The sequence below is a fragment of the Populus trichocarpa genome, chromosome 3 (assembly GCF_000002775.5).
Source record: "Populus trichocarpa isolate Nisqually-1 chromosome 3, P.trichocarpa_v4.1, whole genome shotgun sequence".
Classification (NCBI taxonomy): Eukaryota; Viridiplantae; Streptophyta; class Magnoliopsida; order Malpighiales; family Salicaceae; genus Populus; species Populus trichocarpa.
In genome coordinates, this window is record NC_037287.2 from 14,197,930 (window position 1) to 14,214,639 (window position 16,710).

Sequence of the window (16,710 nt, forward strand, 5' to 3'; positions counted from 1 at the left end):
CCAGCTAGAAAACAACTTGAAAGTGGGCAGAAAACCCTAATTATTATATATATAAAAAAAACCCAGAATAAGAGCAATGGTGTCTCCACTTGCAGTGTGGTCATAACTCATAAGTGATAATGATTGTATAAAATCCATGCGAGGGTTTAATCGTAATTAACTAGCTGCAAAGCTAGAGACCTCTTATAAATTATAATTGCCACCAAATCTAAGGACACGTGTCGGGTATAAGCGGTTAAGGTGCAACTTATTTCCTGCCACTGGTCACAGGGGAAAGAGAGAAAGTTATGAACTAAAAAAATGGAAGTGTGAAGCCAATGGTTGGTTTTTGGATTCCTTGGACTTTTGTTATAACTGACCTTGTCTTCTCTCTTCAATGCTCCTACGAACAGGTCAGTCTGTTTCTCTCGTTCTTGTTAAAATGTGTCTGCTTTTGGTTTTTCGTTTTCTTTTATATATATATATATAATTTTTTTTTTTTTTTTTTTTTGGGGGGGGGGGGGGGGGGGGGAGCTTAATCATGTTATGAAGATGTGAACTTTTATGGTTGTTTTTGGTGTTAGCGTTGCTAGGACCTGGTATTGGATTTTGGTGTGAAACATGGTGTTATATTTTTTTTCTGGGTTTCCTTTCTTGTTTTTCTTCAAAATTTGTGCAGTTTGTAACAGATCTTTCAGTTTGAAGTTTTAGTTTGGATTCTTTTATGGTGAGTGTGTTTGAATTGTGCTTGGGGATTACTTGCTATTGCTCCGTGCTGAGTTTGAGTCTAGTTTTTAGATGTTTAATGCAAATTTATGGAATATGTTGTGTTTAAATTTTTGTTGCGTGACAATACCCTTAATTTATCTATCATGTGGGAAACGAGAAAACAAAGGAAAGAATTTTGAGATTTGATCATGTTAAACTGAACTTTAGATGATCTATGTTGAGTGCTAGGTGATTGATGCATGCTCTGAAACTTTCCAGCAATAACGCTTCGGAAATTGAAGGGTTTGTTGTATACGAGATTCACTATGGAAGTAGGAAAGCACATCTTCTGAATGATCTATTCCATGTATAAATTTCAGGTGGTTTGATTTGAACTCTGGCGAAAGAACTGAGCTGACTCAAATGCTAGAGTGTCATAAAGGATACTTGAGACTGCAGTTTGATAAAGTTGGATTTGAATTAATTTTTGGTCAATGTTCTCTAGCAATTAAGATTGTGCCTTATTGGGATGGACATAGCCAATAGCGACAACATTATACAGCCTTCAACATCTTGTCACTGCTACAGGATATCCAGCCTGACTGATACAATTTTGGACACGACTGAAGTGGCGAACTTGAAAGATCGGTATGTTCTTGGGGAGCAGTTGGGGTGGGGACAATTTGGTATCATAAGGGCATGCTCGGATAAGATGTCTGGTGAGGTTTTAGCTTGCAAATCTATTGCTAAAGATAGATTGGCCACACTCAATGATGTGCGCAGTGTAAAGCTTGAGATTGAAATAATGAGTAGGTTATCAGGGCATCCAAACGTTGTGAATCTCAAGGCAGTGTATGAGGAGGAGGATCATGTGCATCTTTTGATGGAATTGTGCGCAGGTGGGGAGCTTTTTCACCGACTTGAAAAGCATGGTAGGTTCTCAGAACAAAATGCTCGTGTTATCTTTAGACATCTTATGCAAGTGGTTCAGTACTGTCATGAAAATGGCATCGTTCACAGAGATTTGAAGCCTGAAAACATTCTCTTAGCCACCAAGTCTTTATCATCACCAATTAAATTGGCTGACTTTGGTCTTGCAACTTACATCAAACCTGGTGAGGATTCTACTCTTGTTTCTTCTGTTCCTGCGATTGATACCAGGGTCTTTCTTGACCCTTTTCCGTTCTAAGCACATGGCTTTTGTATTTGCAGGGCATAATTTGCATGGGACAGTTGGAAGTCCATTTTACATTGCTCCCGAGGTACTGGCTGGAGGTTATAACCAGGCTGCTGATGTGTGGAGTGCTGGTGTTATTCTTTACATTCTTCTAAGTGGGATGCCCCCATTTTGGGGGAAGAGCAAATCAAGGATCTTTGATGCAGTTAGGGCTGCAGAACTACGGTTCCCTCCCAAATTCTGGCATCAAATATCCACATCTGCCAAGGACTTGATCACTGGAATGCTCTGTAAAGATCCTTTCAAGAGGCTTAATACTGCGCAGGTGTTAGGTATGTCGATGTATGCCATTTCAGGCTATTGCTTTTCTGCCGAAACAATACAAAGAAAAAAGGTTTTTAGATCCTGACAATCGCATTCTTTTTTTAGAATAAAAGAACAATTTTCAAAACAGTTCCAAATAGGCCTTTATTATGGCATGCACAGGTGTTAAGCATTTTATTGCAATATTTGCTTGACTTGAACCAATTTTTGTTCCTTTTGGCATATCGTATCAAAAACCAAAACCCTTGCTTTTTTGAGTTGTTTGAATATCTGTCCACCAGCTCTAGGAAATTTTGCTTATAATAAGGATTACTGTGTTTTACAGCTCACTCCTGGGTGCAGGATGGGGCACAACTAGCTCAAGAATCCAACATGCAGGACAACCTTAACTGTGAACAGCTAGAAATTTGTGGAGGTTCATTTTCTACCCCATTCATCGCCAAGGATCAAGCCTACAGCTTCACCTATGAATTGCCTGTAACTGGTGGGGATCAACAAGGGCACTCTCCTACACCCACATCATCATGTTCTTCCTTCCTAGTTAACGACAACACCCCTTGCTCTGCATCTGGAGGTTTTTCTTTTAGCAACCATGATGAACCAGGTGCAACAGAGTTCTCATCTCCCATTTTATCAATGCTAAGTTTTACCTTCTTTAGTCCTATCACTGAAGTTGATAAAGGAGATTTCTCGTTTGGTACTAAAGCCACCGAGTCGAAATGGGACGCAATACATGGAGGTACATATGTTGCTTTAATTTATCGCCTGCTTGTAAGATCATAGTTAATACACATTAGATGAATAGGCATCCACGCCTATCTTATGAAACCTTTAAAAACTGCAAGTTAGAGAACGAATGCATTCCATAAAGGATCAGCTCCTTTTTGTCTCCACATATGAGAACAATGAAAGGTCAAGTGTCCCAGGATTCCACTTCCCTGTGATATCAATTTCAAACTATTTGGTATATTTATCCATGAAACACTAATCGAAGCTCTCTTTCTTGGCTGGTGCAGAATCAGTTCTGCGACAGCTCCCTGCATTGTCAGCTACTTCTGCTCCAGTTCACCGTGGAATAGAAGAAATGATGCAGAAGATAGAATTTCCACGGGAAGGGTGCAATGGGTTCAAATTATCCAGTATCCACAGCAGAAGAAATCACACCATAGGACTTGGCGAGCTCGATCAACTTAATATCATGGTCACCGAATCGGTTATTCGCTGGGCGTCGTGCACACATATCCCTACCGCCCCATCACTTAGATTATCACTTGTATGTTAGAGGAGCGCGTGTACATCGTACACTGGCCGGGCACAGTATTAACGAGTTCTAATAACGACTGACAAGGTAACTTGATCCAAAAGTTTTGGCGATGTGAGAAACTGAACTCCGATGATAGATTTGTGAAGAAACGCACTTGGGAGAGGTGATAATTTACGAGGTGTCATCGAATCATTCTGCTCTGTAAATAACTGCCAAAAGGGAGTGTATATAGCAGAAGTTGCACATCTAATTTTCAAACTATTAAACATTTTGGCGAGGAGAGAGATATTTCAATTGTCTCCCTCCTGTGCGATCACGTATTGTTTGCTGTCACACGCGTTACTGAATCTGAAGGCTATGGGCGTCTTATGCTGGAGAGCTTACAGTTTCTTGTTTTTATTTGCCTCCAATATCACGCTGTTAAATGGATACAATAACTTTTGCTAGCGTTGCATGCATTGTATGAGTTTCTAGTCATACAATGACGTGCATATTCCGGATTAACTAGAAAAGGATAATGATTTACGATTAAAATAAAACATAGCATACGTTTTCCTCCTAATAATATAATACAAGTGATTGAAACACATTTGATTTCATGGGGGTCCGTGTTCCAAAAATTGACCCCAGTTATTTTTTTGCCCCAAACAAGCTCACTCGGTTCCTAACAAGCCAATTGCTGCAAAATTTTTAAGAATCATGTTCCTATTGTTACTTTCATGATGTTGGAGCATATTCTTGGATTGCTGTTGCTAACTTATTCCGATCCTCCTCTGTTCTCATCCTTAATAAAAAAGTGCGTGCCACAACACTATCATTATTGCCACTGTCATCACCCTGCAACAAGACAAATCACCGGCTATAAGTTCCATGGAAGAGATAATACATTAAATATTATGATTAATATAAACCGTCACAGCAGCCTTCTAAGTGTTCGTTGGATATGTTATTTACATGTTATAGATAAACCCGACAAAAGTTTATATGCTCACAAAAGTGTAGAATAAGAATTAAAATGCATTACCGCAGTATGAAATATTGCAACAAGGGAATTCTTCTGTGGATTTGTCTTGATTCCTGGATAGAGCAAAGCATTTAGTAACACTTTTCCCACCTGCCATCAGCAAAACACTACAGACAGTAAGTCCAAAAAAGAGTTTATAGAAGTCCTTAAAGTAATAATCTGAAGTTGAACTAAGCACTATGCAGAATCTATCAAAAGAAAATAAAATGCCTAAATGTGCAAACAAAAGAAATTGGAAAAGGAGAGGAAACCAATCAATCACTAAAACCATGATAAGGGTTAATAAAGATTTCAGAAACCAAAATAAGTCCATAATGGAACATACATCATTTCGAACAACAATTGTTGGTTTAGATTCTTTTGCGCCCTTGCTTATCCCCTCTTTGCATTTGATGGAAAGCTGCCCTGTGCCTTTATCTTTCCACGTGTCTTTAACTGCTGGATCACTTGACTGAACATAGCACGAGGAAAAAACCAAAGAAATTATTTAACCACAAAGATGGCAGAACAAGCAGGAGATACAAGTCAAGACTTGAATGGCATACAGATCATCTCAATTCATCCAGCAGATCAATTATGAACATAACCAAGATTAATAATGTGTCTTAGAATAGTATGAGCTGTCAGAAAATCATATGATTTAATACAGAAATGTCAAACTCAATTATACCAACAAATATGTATTAACAACTGCTATACTTAGAATCGAGGATATTCTGGTTATGGGAGAATAGAAGCACCACTTGTCACCTCACTCTATAATTGAAACCACTAACAGAGTTTGATTCAAGGCTTATTTAACAATTATGCCTAATCTCTTTGTCACTTGTACTGTTTAATTTCTAATACCGGAACTTAAAATTGCATGGAATATGAAATGATCTCCACTTAAAAAATCAATCATGTGAATTTTAAGATGTCAACAGACGTAGCATTTGATAGATATATTAAGTACCAAACTAACTAATTTTGTGAAAAGAAAAAATGGGAGAAAGTTAAATTTGCTGGTATGCACGAGTAAAAGACAACTTTCTTCTACTATTAAAACTTGATACATTGCATAACCTAATCCCAAAAACATAGACTTCTCAATGAGTACAGTAGGAAATGTCAATTACCTTCACATAGAGCTTGCACTTGACTTCATGGACTGTAACAATACCCTTCTCTACAGACTTCTTCACAGATGGACTGCCAGGTTGCTGTAATTCATTTTCTGGTAAAAGAAATGGTTGTTTAATATCTACGTATAACACAAATACACACAAGAGCAGGCTGAGAGCTCCAGGCTTCAAGGAAATATTTCTCGAAATTATACAAAGAACGTCTACCATTTAAGATTTCAAATTGTTAATAAACATGCAAACAATTTGTACAAATCCAGCTTCAAAATGGGATCAGTGCTAGAACCAGCAAATCAGACAGACATTATGAAAGCACATATTTCACAGAACAGAGATCCTACAGTTGATACTACAGTTGATAGACTAACCAGGATAAAGAAATTAAAACTTCATATATATAACACAACAGATCAAAACCAAGGAATTAATAGATGTCTAATGATCAATATTTTCATTTCCAGTAAACAACAACAATCATTTGGCCTACTTCTACTGTAAATGAAAAGTAAACACAACAAACATCCAGAAATGCAGTGAACTCCTAAGAGATACCTATATTACACTCAACCATCCTCTTCCAATTTTTTCAAAACCAAGTTCTAAGTGAAAATCTAATCTATAAAGAGTGGTAGTTCCATGGTCTCATAAGCTGAGAAGCATGGGCGTGGTGACCATATACTTAACCCCCAGATCAACTTGAATTTTACAATTAAAGCATGTTCCTTTATATGTTGAAAAGTGTCAGGCTTGCAACTGAATAAGTCTCTAATCTAATTATCCAAACGGGAACTAACAACACGGAATTCCCTTTTCAGATATAGGGTTTTGATATCACAAACCTACCAACGTTTTGAGGACTTGAAACCAAATTTCAACTACCAGCATGTGATAAAGAAAAGAAGTGCAGTTCACACTTTTGCACATAACATCATCAACTGGAGTAAACATACATGAAAAGAAAGAGAATCATAAAATGCATTGCAGGTTTAATTTAAAGTAATAGCTTAAGAGAATCTCAAACAACAAAAAGGAAACAAAACTAATTCTCTCTCTCACCATCATCAGCATCATCTGCAGTGTTATGGGTTGTGGGGATGGAGCTTTGACCTCCTAAAATAGAAAATAAGAAAAAAGAAAGTCAGATTTTGTGTCACTTTTACAAAAGCAACACATGCGACTCTAAAATCTGTATAAAAAAATCACAGAATAACAAATAATGAAGTGTCATATCTGCATCTTCTTATTTTATTATCTAAACTATTCTACTGGGAGTTTATTAGCATCATATCTCATCTCCAAGAGTACTGAACTGGGTACTCTCTAGTTGTAGATGGCCAACTCTCAGTGACTTGTGCTGAAAAAAAAATGTAAAAGAAGAAACTGAACATGTTTTCATCAGAGGATTTTGTAATTATAGTTTCTGACTTAAATTGCCACAACATGAGACACTAAGGTGCATGTAGCATGGTCTGGTGGACCTTTTGGGAATACCTTTCGCAGTCCATTTCACAATATTACGGATATTACAAGACAAACCTATAATATCTTCATCTAGATGATTCAACCAGAACCCAGACACATTTATAGCTTCCTACTTGAGCCTAGAGCACATTTCCATTGTCACATATATATTTGTCCTTTTTCTCTGGCACATAAGTCATCTTGGCAACTGAATACTCCTGTGAATTTATAACCGGTGTAGCCTTCAAGTATGGCAGTGCAATACCTACCAAATGAGAAAGGTGTTTGACTGTTGGAGAGCACTCCTAAACTTTGGCTTTCAGAGAATGCTGCAGAGCTTTGATTAAAGGAGAAAGGTGTTTGACTGTTGGAGAATGCTCCAGTGCTTTGATTAATGGAGAAAGGTGTTTGACTGTTGGAGAGCGCTCCTAAACTTTGGCTGTTGGAGACTGCTCCAGTGCTTTGATTAATGGAGAAAGGTGTTTGACTGTTGGAGAACGCTCCACAACTTTGGCCGCTGGATAATGAGCCAGAGCTTTGATTGTTGGAGTAGAGTCCAAAAGTTTGACTGTTTGAGAAGAATCCAGAGCTTTGGTTGTTTGAGAACAAACCAGAACCTAGATTGTTCGAGAATGTAGCAGAGCTTTCACCGTTGGAGAATAAACTAGAGCTTTGGCTACTAGATGATACTCCTCCAGAACTTTGGTTGGCAGAAAACACACCAGAGCTCCAGGAACTTGTAAAGCTTGCACTTGTACTTGGTAGAGCAAAACCAGTTTTTTCTTGAAGTAATTTGCTCTCATTATTCTTTATCTCAGGCACTAATTTCTTTTCAGTTGTAAGAGAGTCAGCAACAGATCCTCCTTTTGCAGAATTTGCTTTAAGCCAGTTGACAACATCACTAAACATCTCCTGCAATAAGAGAGAAGAAGATCAAAGCTTTTATAAATAGATTTTACATTAAATACAAGAATGCATGCATGTCCCCTTTAATGTATGCTAAAAGACATTAAGTTTTACCATAATGTTTGAAGCATGAGCAAGGTAGTCTTGAATCCCATCTTCCCAAAGTTCATCGGGATGGTTCTTCAGTTGTGTTTGAACCCAACTATTCCAAAATGAAAGAAGCCCCAAAAATTAAGTCTATAAGATCAAGGACAACAAATATATATCTTCATCATGCGGTAAATGTTTCTCATTATTCAAAGAACTTGTACATAGAATTAGATAATATGAGGAAAAAAAGTAGACAAACAAGAGAACCCATCATCTTCATCCAAATGAATCATAAAAGCAGAAACTAAGTTGACCAGATGATAAATGAAGATGTCAAGTTGTTCAAATACAGGAAAGAAATGGACCTGGCAAATTGATTATTGAGAGCTCTCACGTGATGCTGTGATGACTCAGCCCGTTTCACATCCAACGGGGGAGTCAATTGTTGCTGAGATGGTTCGGGTCTATGAACATCAAATAGCAATCCTGCCATTATTCTTTTATTCCGCAACTGCAACCATAAGTTGATTTCGCATAATCAGCCTCCAAAATATGATCGAAGCTCAAAATCAAAAGGATGTAAAATAGAATGTTCTTTTCATGAAAAATACAGAAGCAAACAAGTAAGAATAACAAAAAAGTAGTGACATCGTAGTTTTGCTTTTGCCTAGACAAAGAGCTCCACATAAAAAAATTCAAAGACATGAACAAAAATGCAACCAAGAACCTCACTAAAGCTCCTTAAAATGCATTAACATAAAATATATAGACCATCTAGCAAAAAAAAAAAACTAAACTTTTACCCGTAATTTCACTTCATTATCCCAAAAACCAACACCAATCAAAGCACTAAACTCCTCAAACACTCAAAAGTAAATTCAAATCCCAATTTAAGCAGCAGCCCACGATTCAAAATTCAAACTTTATTACGAAAAAACCAAAACACAACTACAAAATCTTATATTCTAAGAGCACAAATAAGCATATTGTTTATCAGTTAAACAAGAAAATTGAGTAGAATCAAATTAGCGTTTTCTGAAGAAACTCACTGCCGTGTCATTGGAGTCAGGGAGTGAGTCTGAAACTGCAAATCGTTTCGCTCCTTTCATGATTTTTTTCTTTTCTTGAAAAGCTGCAAGGAGAGAAAGAGAGCAAAAATAGGGTTTTTCTCGCTTTTGAATTTCTTTATTTTATTTTTGGTTAACGAGGGCGATGACACAATTGGGGATTAATTACTTAGAAAATGGGTGATTATGACCGTCCGATGACGTGGGGAACTAACTTTCAATTGGTGCCGTTGGATATTGTAGACGCATGGGTGCTGCCTTGGGCTCCACCACTACAGTTTCTGCGCGAAATCAATTGCTTGGACTAGATAAACCGAATTTGTAAGATTTATTATAAGCTTGTCTCGATGGGCTTCGAGCCCATACATTATGGGAAAATGGGACTCTAATTTAATTAGAAAAAGACTTCCTATTTGTATATTCTGATTTTACTGTGTTTATAAGACTTTTTTAATTTTTAATTTAATTTTTAGTATTTTTAGATATTTTTAATATACTAATATCAAAATTAAATTTTAAAAAATAAAAAATATATTATTTTAATATATTTACAAGAAAAAAACATTTTGAAAAGCAATTTCTACCAAAGTCTTAAATAAACTGTATTATTCCATTGTGGAGGTAGATTTGTGCACAAAAAAAAAATTCTTATATTTCAGAAACCAACATCTAATTGAAAGTAATACAAAAAGGAAGATAAAATTTAATTATCCTAGACACAAAAACGAAGAATCTTTACTTTTGATTATATTTTCTAGATGTAAATATAAAACCAACATTTAATATCATAATTTGTAAAAAATATATATAATCATGGTATTTCGGTTTATCTAAGTAATAAAAAAACTGACCATGGAGTGGGAATAACAAAACATGGAGTGAGAATAAATCATCCCTCTTAATATTTAAGATTTTATTTATTCATTTATTTTTAAGAGATTCTTAATGCAAAGACTTCTTCTCCTTTTTTGAGACGCATTGATTTGTATGTATGAATATAAGTAACCCTATAGTGAATATTATAGAGGAGCCATGGGTAAAGAGACCTGGTTAGGGCTCATCAGGGATTTCAATACATTAATGAAAAAATAAATTCAATGGCAGAGAAACCGAAAACAAGTATACCGATTGTCCATGTTAACATATCACTAATAACAGTTTGTCCCTCCGTTGTTTTAGATTCGAACCATGTGGTTACTCATATGATGGCTGCTAGAGACTTACACGGTCGTTAACTTCAGAACCCGTAGAATTAATCGAGGTGCGCGTAAGGTAGCCCAGACACCCATGTTAAACTTATATCACTAATAACTTGATACATAATTAGTGCGGAGCAGGAGACTAACAAAAATTAGGGACTGGAGCCAGGCTGGTAGGATGGGATCCTGTCCCTTGGGGCAAGCGATGGGTCACTTTTATGTCTCTATATTGGAAAATTCTGCGGAACAAGTTGCCCGGTATATAGCATCGGAGTTAATAGAGGATAACCGATGGTTTTGATGACATGTTCACGTGTGGACGCAACCCGCCCTTTAATCACCATATATTTCTGTATAAAACACCAAACTATGCAAGGGTGCATACATACCATATCTAGCCAGTATCCAAGCACAAGAAGAAGAAAGAAAATGCTGCTCTTGTATTTCAATCAATAAATTCAATTCCATTCCATTCCAAAACATCAAAAGGTGAATCAGTTTCACTGATGAGATTTACATCCACTGATGAGATTTACATCACAAGTGGCTAGCGTTTCCACTCTTTTCTCTTCTTCCCTGATATACTTTTTGTTATTCCTGTATCTATGCCCTCCCCCTGGATGTAATGAGAAACGGGAAAAAATTACAATGAAAAAATAAATCTATATGACCTTTGTCCTCACACTAAGGGCCGTTTTTCTTCAGCACCTTCAGCTTTCCTACTATCTCCTAGGCTTATTTCTTCTTTGAAATGGGACTTCCCATGTCTAGCTGCACTCCTAGTGGGGGGTTTGTAATCTACAGGAACCATCTTCAATATTATTCCCATGGCCAGAAGTAGCAGCCCTGTCCCATGCTGCTCAGTTAATGGCTTTGTGAATATCATGTATGACAGCAACAAGGTAACTGCCTTTCTAGCTGTTGTTATCTGCATGCCAGTACAAATCAGAACCCACAAGTCAGATATAGCATGTGAAGCATACCCTAAAATAAGGTGGTGGAAATATTTCTGATGAGCTCATTTTACATCCCATTTAGCAAGCAGTTCAATGGCTCATTAGGCTTCCAAGCTGGGTATTCCGACGCAAGACATCGTCAACTATCAAAGTGGGGGGGATAAAATGCAGAATTTACAGCAATTCAGAGAGGGTGAGACAATGGATATACCATGGCAGTGGCAGCAGCGCCAAAAATGGCAATGAGGGACAGAACAGAAATTTGGCCAACGAATGTGGCCATGGCTTCAAATACTAACACTCCATACACATAAGGATGCTGCAATACATAAAGAAGTAATGATCAAAGGAACTTGGCAATAGAAACAAAAAATGCAGCAATGCTCAAATTGAATAATTTTGGAAATGCAAGGCAGCGACCATCTGGATGTCTGAAAGTTGATCATTATTTTAAATAGGTAAAACCAGGAGAATAAGTAAATGCAGTACCAAAAAACTTAATCTGTTTCCATATTCAATCATAAAAAAGAATCCATGAACCCTTGACCCAAACAGAAACTCTTGGTAACATGTATTCTTCATATGTCAATCCAATAAGCATTTAGCTCTCCCTTTTGCATTACTTTAGTACAGAATTCCTATTTCTTTAAGCAAGCTGTAACCAACAGAGAAGTGTGTTGGAAAATATCCCCACTGGAGGTCTGACTAAGTCAATGGATTGTATTAATCACTAAATAATTAATATACTAATGAAGTGGACTTTCAACCACCATATCATTCATTGATTTCTCCAAGGAACCTTTTTTGGTTGTGCATAGCAGGCACGTTATGTATAACTTGACTCCAACCATTTTCATTGAAGCCCCACACATACAACATGGATTTCTTTTCAAATCAATTTATATAGTCAACAAATATTTATACGTGTATAGTTCTTTACTTGAGCACAGGATTTCCAAGCCTTAAACAGCTCTCCAGTCAGGATCATTGGTGGAAGCAAGAAAGGCAATCCAACAATTGTCGAGCAGAACAGCACCTCGATCTGTCAAGTACATAAAAAGAAAGGCCTGATGATGCAAATTTTTTTGCCAAAAATTGTTCATGTATCGTGGGGGGGGGGGGGGTCATCACCTGCGTGGTGTCAGGATTCATAGTAAAAATTGCTTCTTGCAAATTACCCATCAAAGAATCCATAATTAAAGCACCAGAAATCATCAGCACACCAATTATACTAAAATTTGGAGATGTTTGAGCATCTGCCAAGGTGAAAAGGATCAGACCAATAACCAGAAGCAGAGCTGATATGTATTCGTGAACTGGATATTTTCTTCTCAATCCTGGAATGAAGGCTCCCATTAACATGACTGGCAGTACCTAGATTCTCGAAATCACCAAAACTTTCGTATTAGAGAAGAAAGGGACAAGATCCATCTTAAATTTCATCAAAATTTCATCGTATTCAAATACAAGCAACAAAAGTTCAATCAAATAAATTACTTCCACATGTACAAGAGATCTTAAAAAAACAAGACCTTTCACATCCAACTTAATAGGACAAGAGTTAGATAAGAACTAAGTTTACCTTGGTGGATTTGAACATGATTTGAGCTGGATAGTTAAGAAAGGCCAGGGACCCCTTAGTCAACCCATGAGAACCCATAAGAACAGCAGAGAGTTTCCAATAAGTTTTCCATGGGTTCACCATTTGCTTGGGGGTGAAACCCTGCAAGTATATAAGCACCAAGTACACAAATCCTTGTACAAATGTGAAATACCAACCATAGCTGAAAATCCAAAAGAAAAAACAAATATGCATAAAAATTACTGCATAACATAATTAATATAGAAATACTAACAATAGTTCTGTACCTGAATTGGAGCCGATTATACACATATTCCTGCAATTAGCCAATTGAAAATGTGATATGTCGATGATTAGATCAAAGGCTCCAAGCAATGAGAATCAAATAAAAACCAACAAAAAATTTACCGATATACTGGTATTCCATTTTTCATAATTTTAAGGTCAAAACAAATAAAAGACTATATAAGGAACACCCAAAGAAAACATTATTTTTTAACAAAATAATGACCAAAAGCAGAAAATTGACTCGGTAGACTTAAGAAACAAAAATTTAAGAGGAAACAAAAATTTAAGAGAAAACAAAAATTGTGAGACTTTGCCATCAATTAAGCCCAAAATAAAAATAAAATAAAATAAAATAAAACTTTGCGTTGCATCAGTTTCATTCTCAGCAACCAAACAGAGTATAACAAAAACGTTAGATGCATGTGGATATTAAACGCTCAAGACATGGAAATTTAACCAATTACACCAGGAAAAAAGAAAGAAAAACAAGAACAAGAATTGGCCATCCAAGTCAAACAAGAAACAAACAACTTGTCCACACTTTATAAAAAAAATCCCAAGATGATAAACAGTGATAAAACTTAGAAACAAACCTCGCAGATGCCATTAATGAGATAACCAAAGAAGAACCCGGAAGAGCAAATAAGAAACTGTTGCCATTTAGGCCGGTCAGATAAAGAAATCCCGAACAAATACCTCGTCTGATCCTCTCCCTTCATTTATCAGTTCAACACTGCAAACCCAGAAAAAAGTACAAAAGGGTGTCTGTATCTTTCAACAGATTGCTTGCTTGTGTTAACAGTGCATGGTATATATGTGCGAGTGTAATTGAAAAAAGAAAATAAAAGGGGAATTGGTTTGTTTGTTGATTCGAGGAAGTAAAGTATCAAAAAGAGCTGATAAGAAGTCTTGGAAACTGTCTAACCTGAGAGAGAGTTGGTTTATTTTGGGTTTGGGGGTTGAAACTTGAGAACAAAGAGACTTAAGTTACTTTTAAGAGGGAGGGAGGGAACTAGCTAGGAAACAGGAATCACTTTAGTTAAAAAAAATTTGGTACTTTTTTTTTATCTTAATATTTAATTTAATATTTTTTTTTTTTTTATCATTGAATATTATGTTATTTAAAAGATATGCTTTATTAATTTTTTTATTGGACTATATTCTAGTTTCATGAATTTAGTTTTTTTTTTAATTTCACCCTTTAATATTAGATATCTTGAAAGTGTAGCTTCATATTTTTTTATTTATTTTCTATGAATTTATCTTGATTTCATGATTTAAGTCACGAGTTTAACACGTTAACCCTGATTAACTTGAGTTATTTTTTTTCTTATTTTTTTATGATTCTATCATTTAATATTGGGTTAGTTAGAAATCAGACTTCATAATTTTTTTTCTATTTGCTTTCTATAAAGTTATTCATATCTTGTGACCCGGTCATGAGTTTGGTAGGTTGAGTCTGATTCACTTGGTTTTTTTATATCATTTCTTAATTGATTTTTTTTTTAATTCCACCCTCTAACAACTTAGACTTTGTTTTTATTTAGTTTTTTTTTTTCTTGATTTTATCATTCAATATCAGGTAGTTTGTGAATTAGCCTTTTTAATTTTTTTTCAAATTTCTTTTTGTGGAGTTGTCAAGGTCTTATAGATTTAGTTTTTTTTTCTTGATTTCAACCTTCGATATATTAAAAATAAAGTTTTGTGATTTTTTTATTTGTATTTTATGAAGTCATCATAGTCTTATGATCTAAGTTGTGAGCTTAACAAGTTAGTCCAAGTTGACTTGGATTTTTTTTTTTAATTAATTTTTTATTTCATCTATCGACATTAGGTTGGTTGAAAATTAGACTTTGTAATTTTTTTTTATTTTCTTTTTACAAGATTATTCTAGTCTTATGACCCAAATAGTTTTTTATCCCTTTTTTAATTTTATATATATATTGTTCTTCAACACTAGGTTGATTAGGAATTGACCTTCATAATTTTTTTAATTTGCTCTTTATATGATTATCATGGTCTCATGAACTGAGTCGCAGACTTGACAAATTAATCCAGGTTGATTAAATATATCATGATTTTAATATTTAAAAAAAAATATTATCCAATATATTATCGTATCAATATTTAAAAAATATATTGTCCAATATACATCATATTTTAAGCTTATAATTAAAAAAATATTAAAAAACATGTTAACAATATTTGAACCATTTCATTTTATGTTAAGAAGTATTACACTCATAGGGCAGCGTGGGCAAATACTGTAGCACTACTTTAAAAAACTTGAGGTGTATGCACCTCCTCTGCTGTTCATCCGAAAAGTGAAGGAGGGGTTTTTTTTTTTTTTTCTTTTTTTTGCATTTCCTCTTTTTTTTTTCATCATTTTTTTTAAAATTTCATCTCTAAGGGCATACGAAAAAATGGACTTAAATAGGTTTAATTTACAAAAACCCTAAAGCTTTATTTTATTTTAAAAAATATTAATCTGACGAAGTCGGTCTCTAAAATAGGTTTTTAATGTCTTTTATAGGTTAGAGAAATTGACTTGGACTAAAAAAATAAAAATAATCCTAAAATATATAGAAAAATAATATAAAATCCTAAATAATTCAAGAAATAAAAGAAAAATAACAAAATTCACTTAAACAAAATCTTTTAAGTCTAATATCATGAAATTCAATAGTCCAATAAACAACAAAGTTATTTTTTATAGGAAGATTGTCTATAGAATCATTTGACTAATTTAAAGCTTCATCCAAAGATCGGGTCTTATGTTATGACCTTTATTAGCAACTATTCTGTTCCGCGTGACGTAACTTTTTTGGATCGAAACTTATCTTTTTGATCCATGAAAGCATTTGTCAGGCAATTCACATGGTTTATTTGGGATAGATCCTTATATAACTACTCAAAACACCAATCTGTATAAACCTGACTATGTCATATTTGCTTGATTTAGAATTTATTTGAAAAATTATTTTTGTTTGCTTCAATAAAATTATCACAATCTCAAACAAGTGTTTGAATATTTGATTTGTGCTTAATTTTATAAGTGTCTATTTTTGTTATCGTATAATTAAGTAATAATTAGTTTTTTTAAAAAAAATCTTAAACCCAGTGGAGCCCATTACCTGAATCATGAATTTAACGGGTTAAGTCATGAAGCTTAAGTCGATTTAATATGTTGTTGTCTTAATATTTTTTTTTAAAAAATATCATCTATAATTATTATTATTTTAAATCAAACCACATATTTTATTGGCTTTCTAGATTGTTTTCAGATCCTTTAAGTTGACTGGGTCATGTTGAAGTAATTTTCACAATTTAATTTTAAACTCGGGATGAGGATAAACAAAAAATCAGGTTAAAATATTTTAAAATTGATCTATTAAAATAAATATAATAATAATATCAAATAATTTATTCTCACCTCAAAATCTTTTTTTTTTTTTTTTATCAATCACAAACATAGTGCTACCCTTTAAACTAGTTTTTGACCTTTATAACACACGGTTTCAAGGCATGAGGTGTGTCTTCGATAAGTTATTAATTAACAAA

The 16,710-nt window shown here is 34.7% G+C and overlaps 3 protein-coding genes across 11 annotated transcripts; 1 reads left to right on the forward strand and 2 right to left on the reverse strand.

Annotated features, from left to right (window-relative positions):
• Positions 1–227: 227 nt before the first annotated feature.
• On the forward strand, positions 228–3,833 carry LOC7465832 (calcium-dependent protein kinase 10). 6 transcript variants are annotated; one of them, XM_006385690.3, is made up of 5 exons: positions 228–392; positions 1,068–1,802; positions 1,900–2,196; positions 2,514–2,927; positions 3,205–3,833. In XM_006385690.3, the coding sequence occupies exons 2-5, from the start codon at positions 1,217–1,219 to the stop codon at positions 3,468–3,470; spliced, it is 1,563 nt and encodes a 520-aa protein (XP_006385752.3). In that variant the 5' UTR covers positions 228–392; positions 1,068–1,216; the 3' UTR covers positions 3,471–3,833. The 6 variants fall into 6 exon arrangements, with proteins under 6 accessions (XP_006385752.3, XP_024453056.2, XP_024453053.2 ...); XM_024597288.2 differs by having other exon boundaries at positions 2,514–2,792; XM_024597285.2 differs by having other exon boundaries at positions 230–392; positions 937–1,802.
• A 119-nt stretch (positions 3,834–3,952) lies between these two features.
• On the reverse strand, positions 3,953–9,276 carry LOC18097032 (uncharacterized). Of its 4 annotated transcripts, XM_052451380.1 has the most exons (10): positions 9,107–9,276; positions 8,423–8,568; positions 8,082–8,169; positions 7,466–7,973; positions 7,331–7,417; positions 6,657–6,710; positions 5,595–5,692; positions 4,802–4,927; positions 4,477–4,566; positions 3,953–4,289 (listed from the first exon to the last, which is right to left on the reverse strand). In XM_052451380.1, exons 1-10 carry the CDS (start codon positions 9,164–9,166, stop codon positions 4,170–4,172), a joined length of 1,377 nt encoding a protein of 458 aa, XP_052307340.1. In that variant the 5' UTR covers positions 9,167–9,276; the 3' UTR covers positions 3,953–4,169. The 4 variants fall into 4 exon arrangements, 3 of the variants coding, with proteins under 3 accessions (XP_052307340.1, XP_052307339.1, XP_024453057.2); XM_052451379.1 differs by having other exon boundaries at positions 6,666–6,710; positions 7,331–7,973; XM_024597289.2 differs by having other exon boundaries at positions 7,331–7,973.
• A 1,485-nt stretch (positions 9,277–10,761) lies between these two features.
• LOC7479253 (UDP-galactose/UDP-glucose transporter 2) lies at positions 10,762–14,167 on the reverse strand. Its single transcript, XM_002304427.4, has 7 exons — positions 13,743–14,167; positions 13,149–13,177; positions 12,862–13,063; positions 12,411–12,653; positions 12,220–12,321; positions 11,491–11,598; positions 10,762–11,251 (listed from the first exon to the last, which is right to left on the reverse strand). Exons 1-7 carry the CDS (start codon positions 13,866–13,868, stop codon positions 11,003–11,005), a joined length of 1,059 nt encoding a protein of 352 aa, XP_002304463.1. The 5' UTR covers positions 13,869–14,167; the 3' UTR covers positions 10,762–11,002.
• Between the last annotated feature and the right edge of the window lie 2,543 nt (positions 14,168–16,710).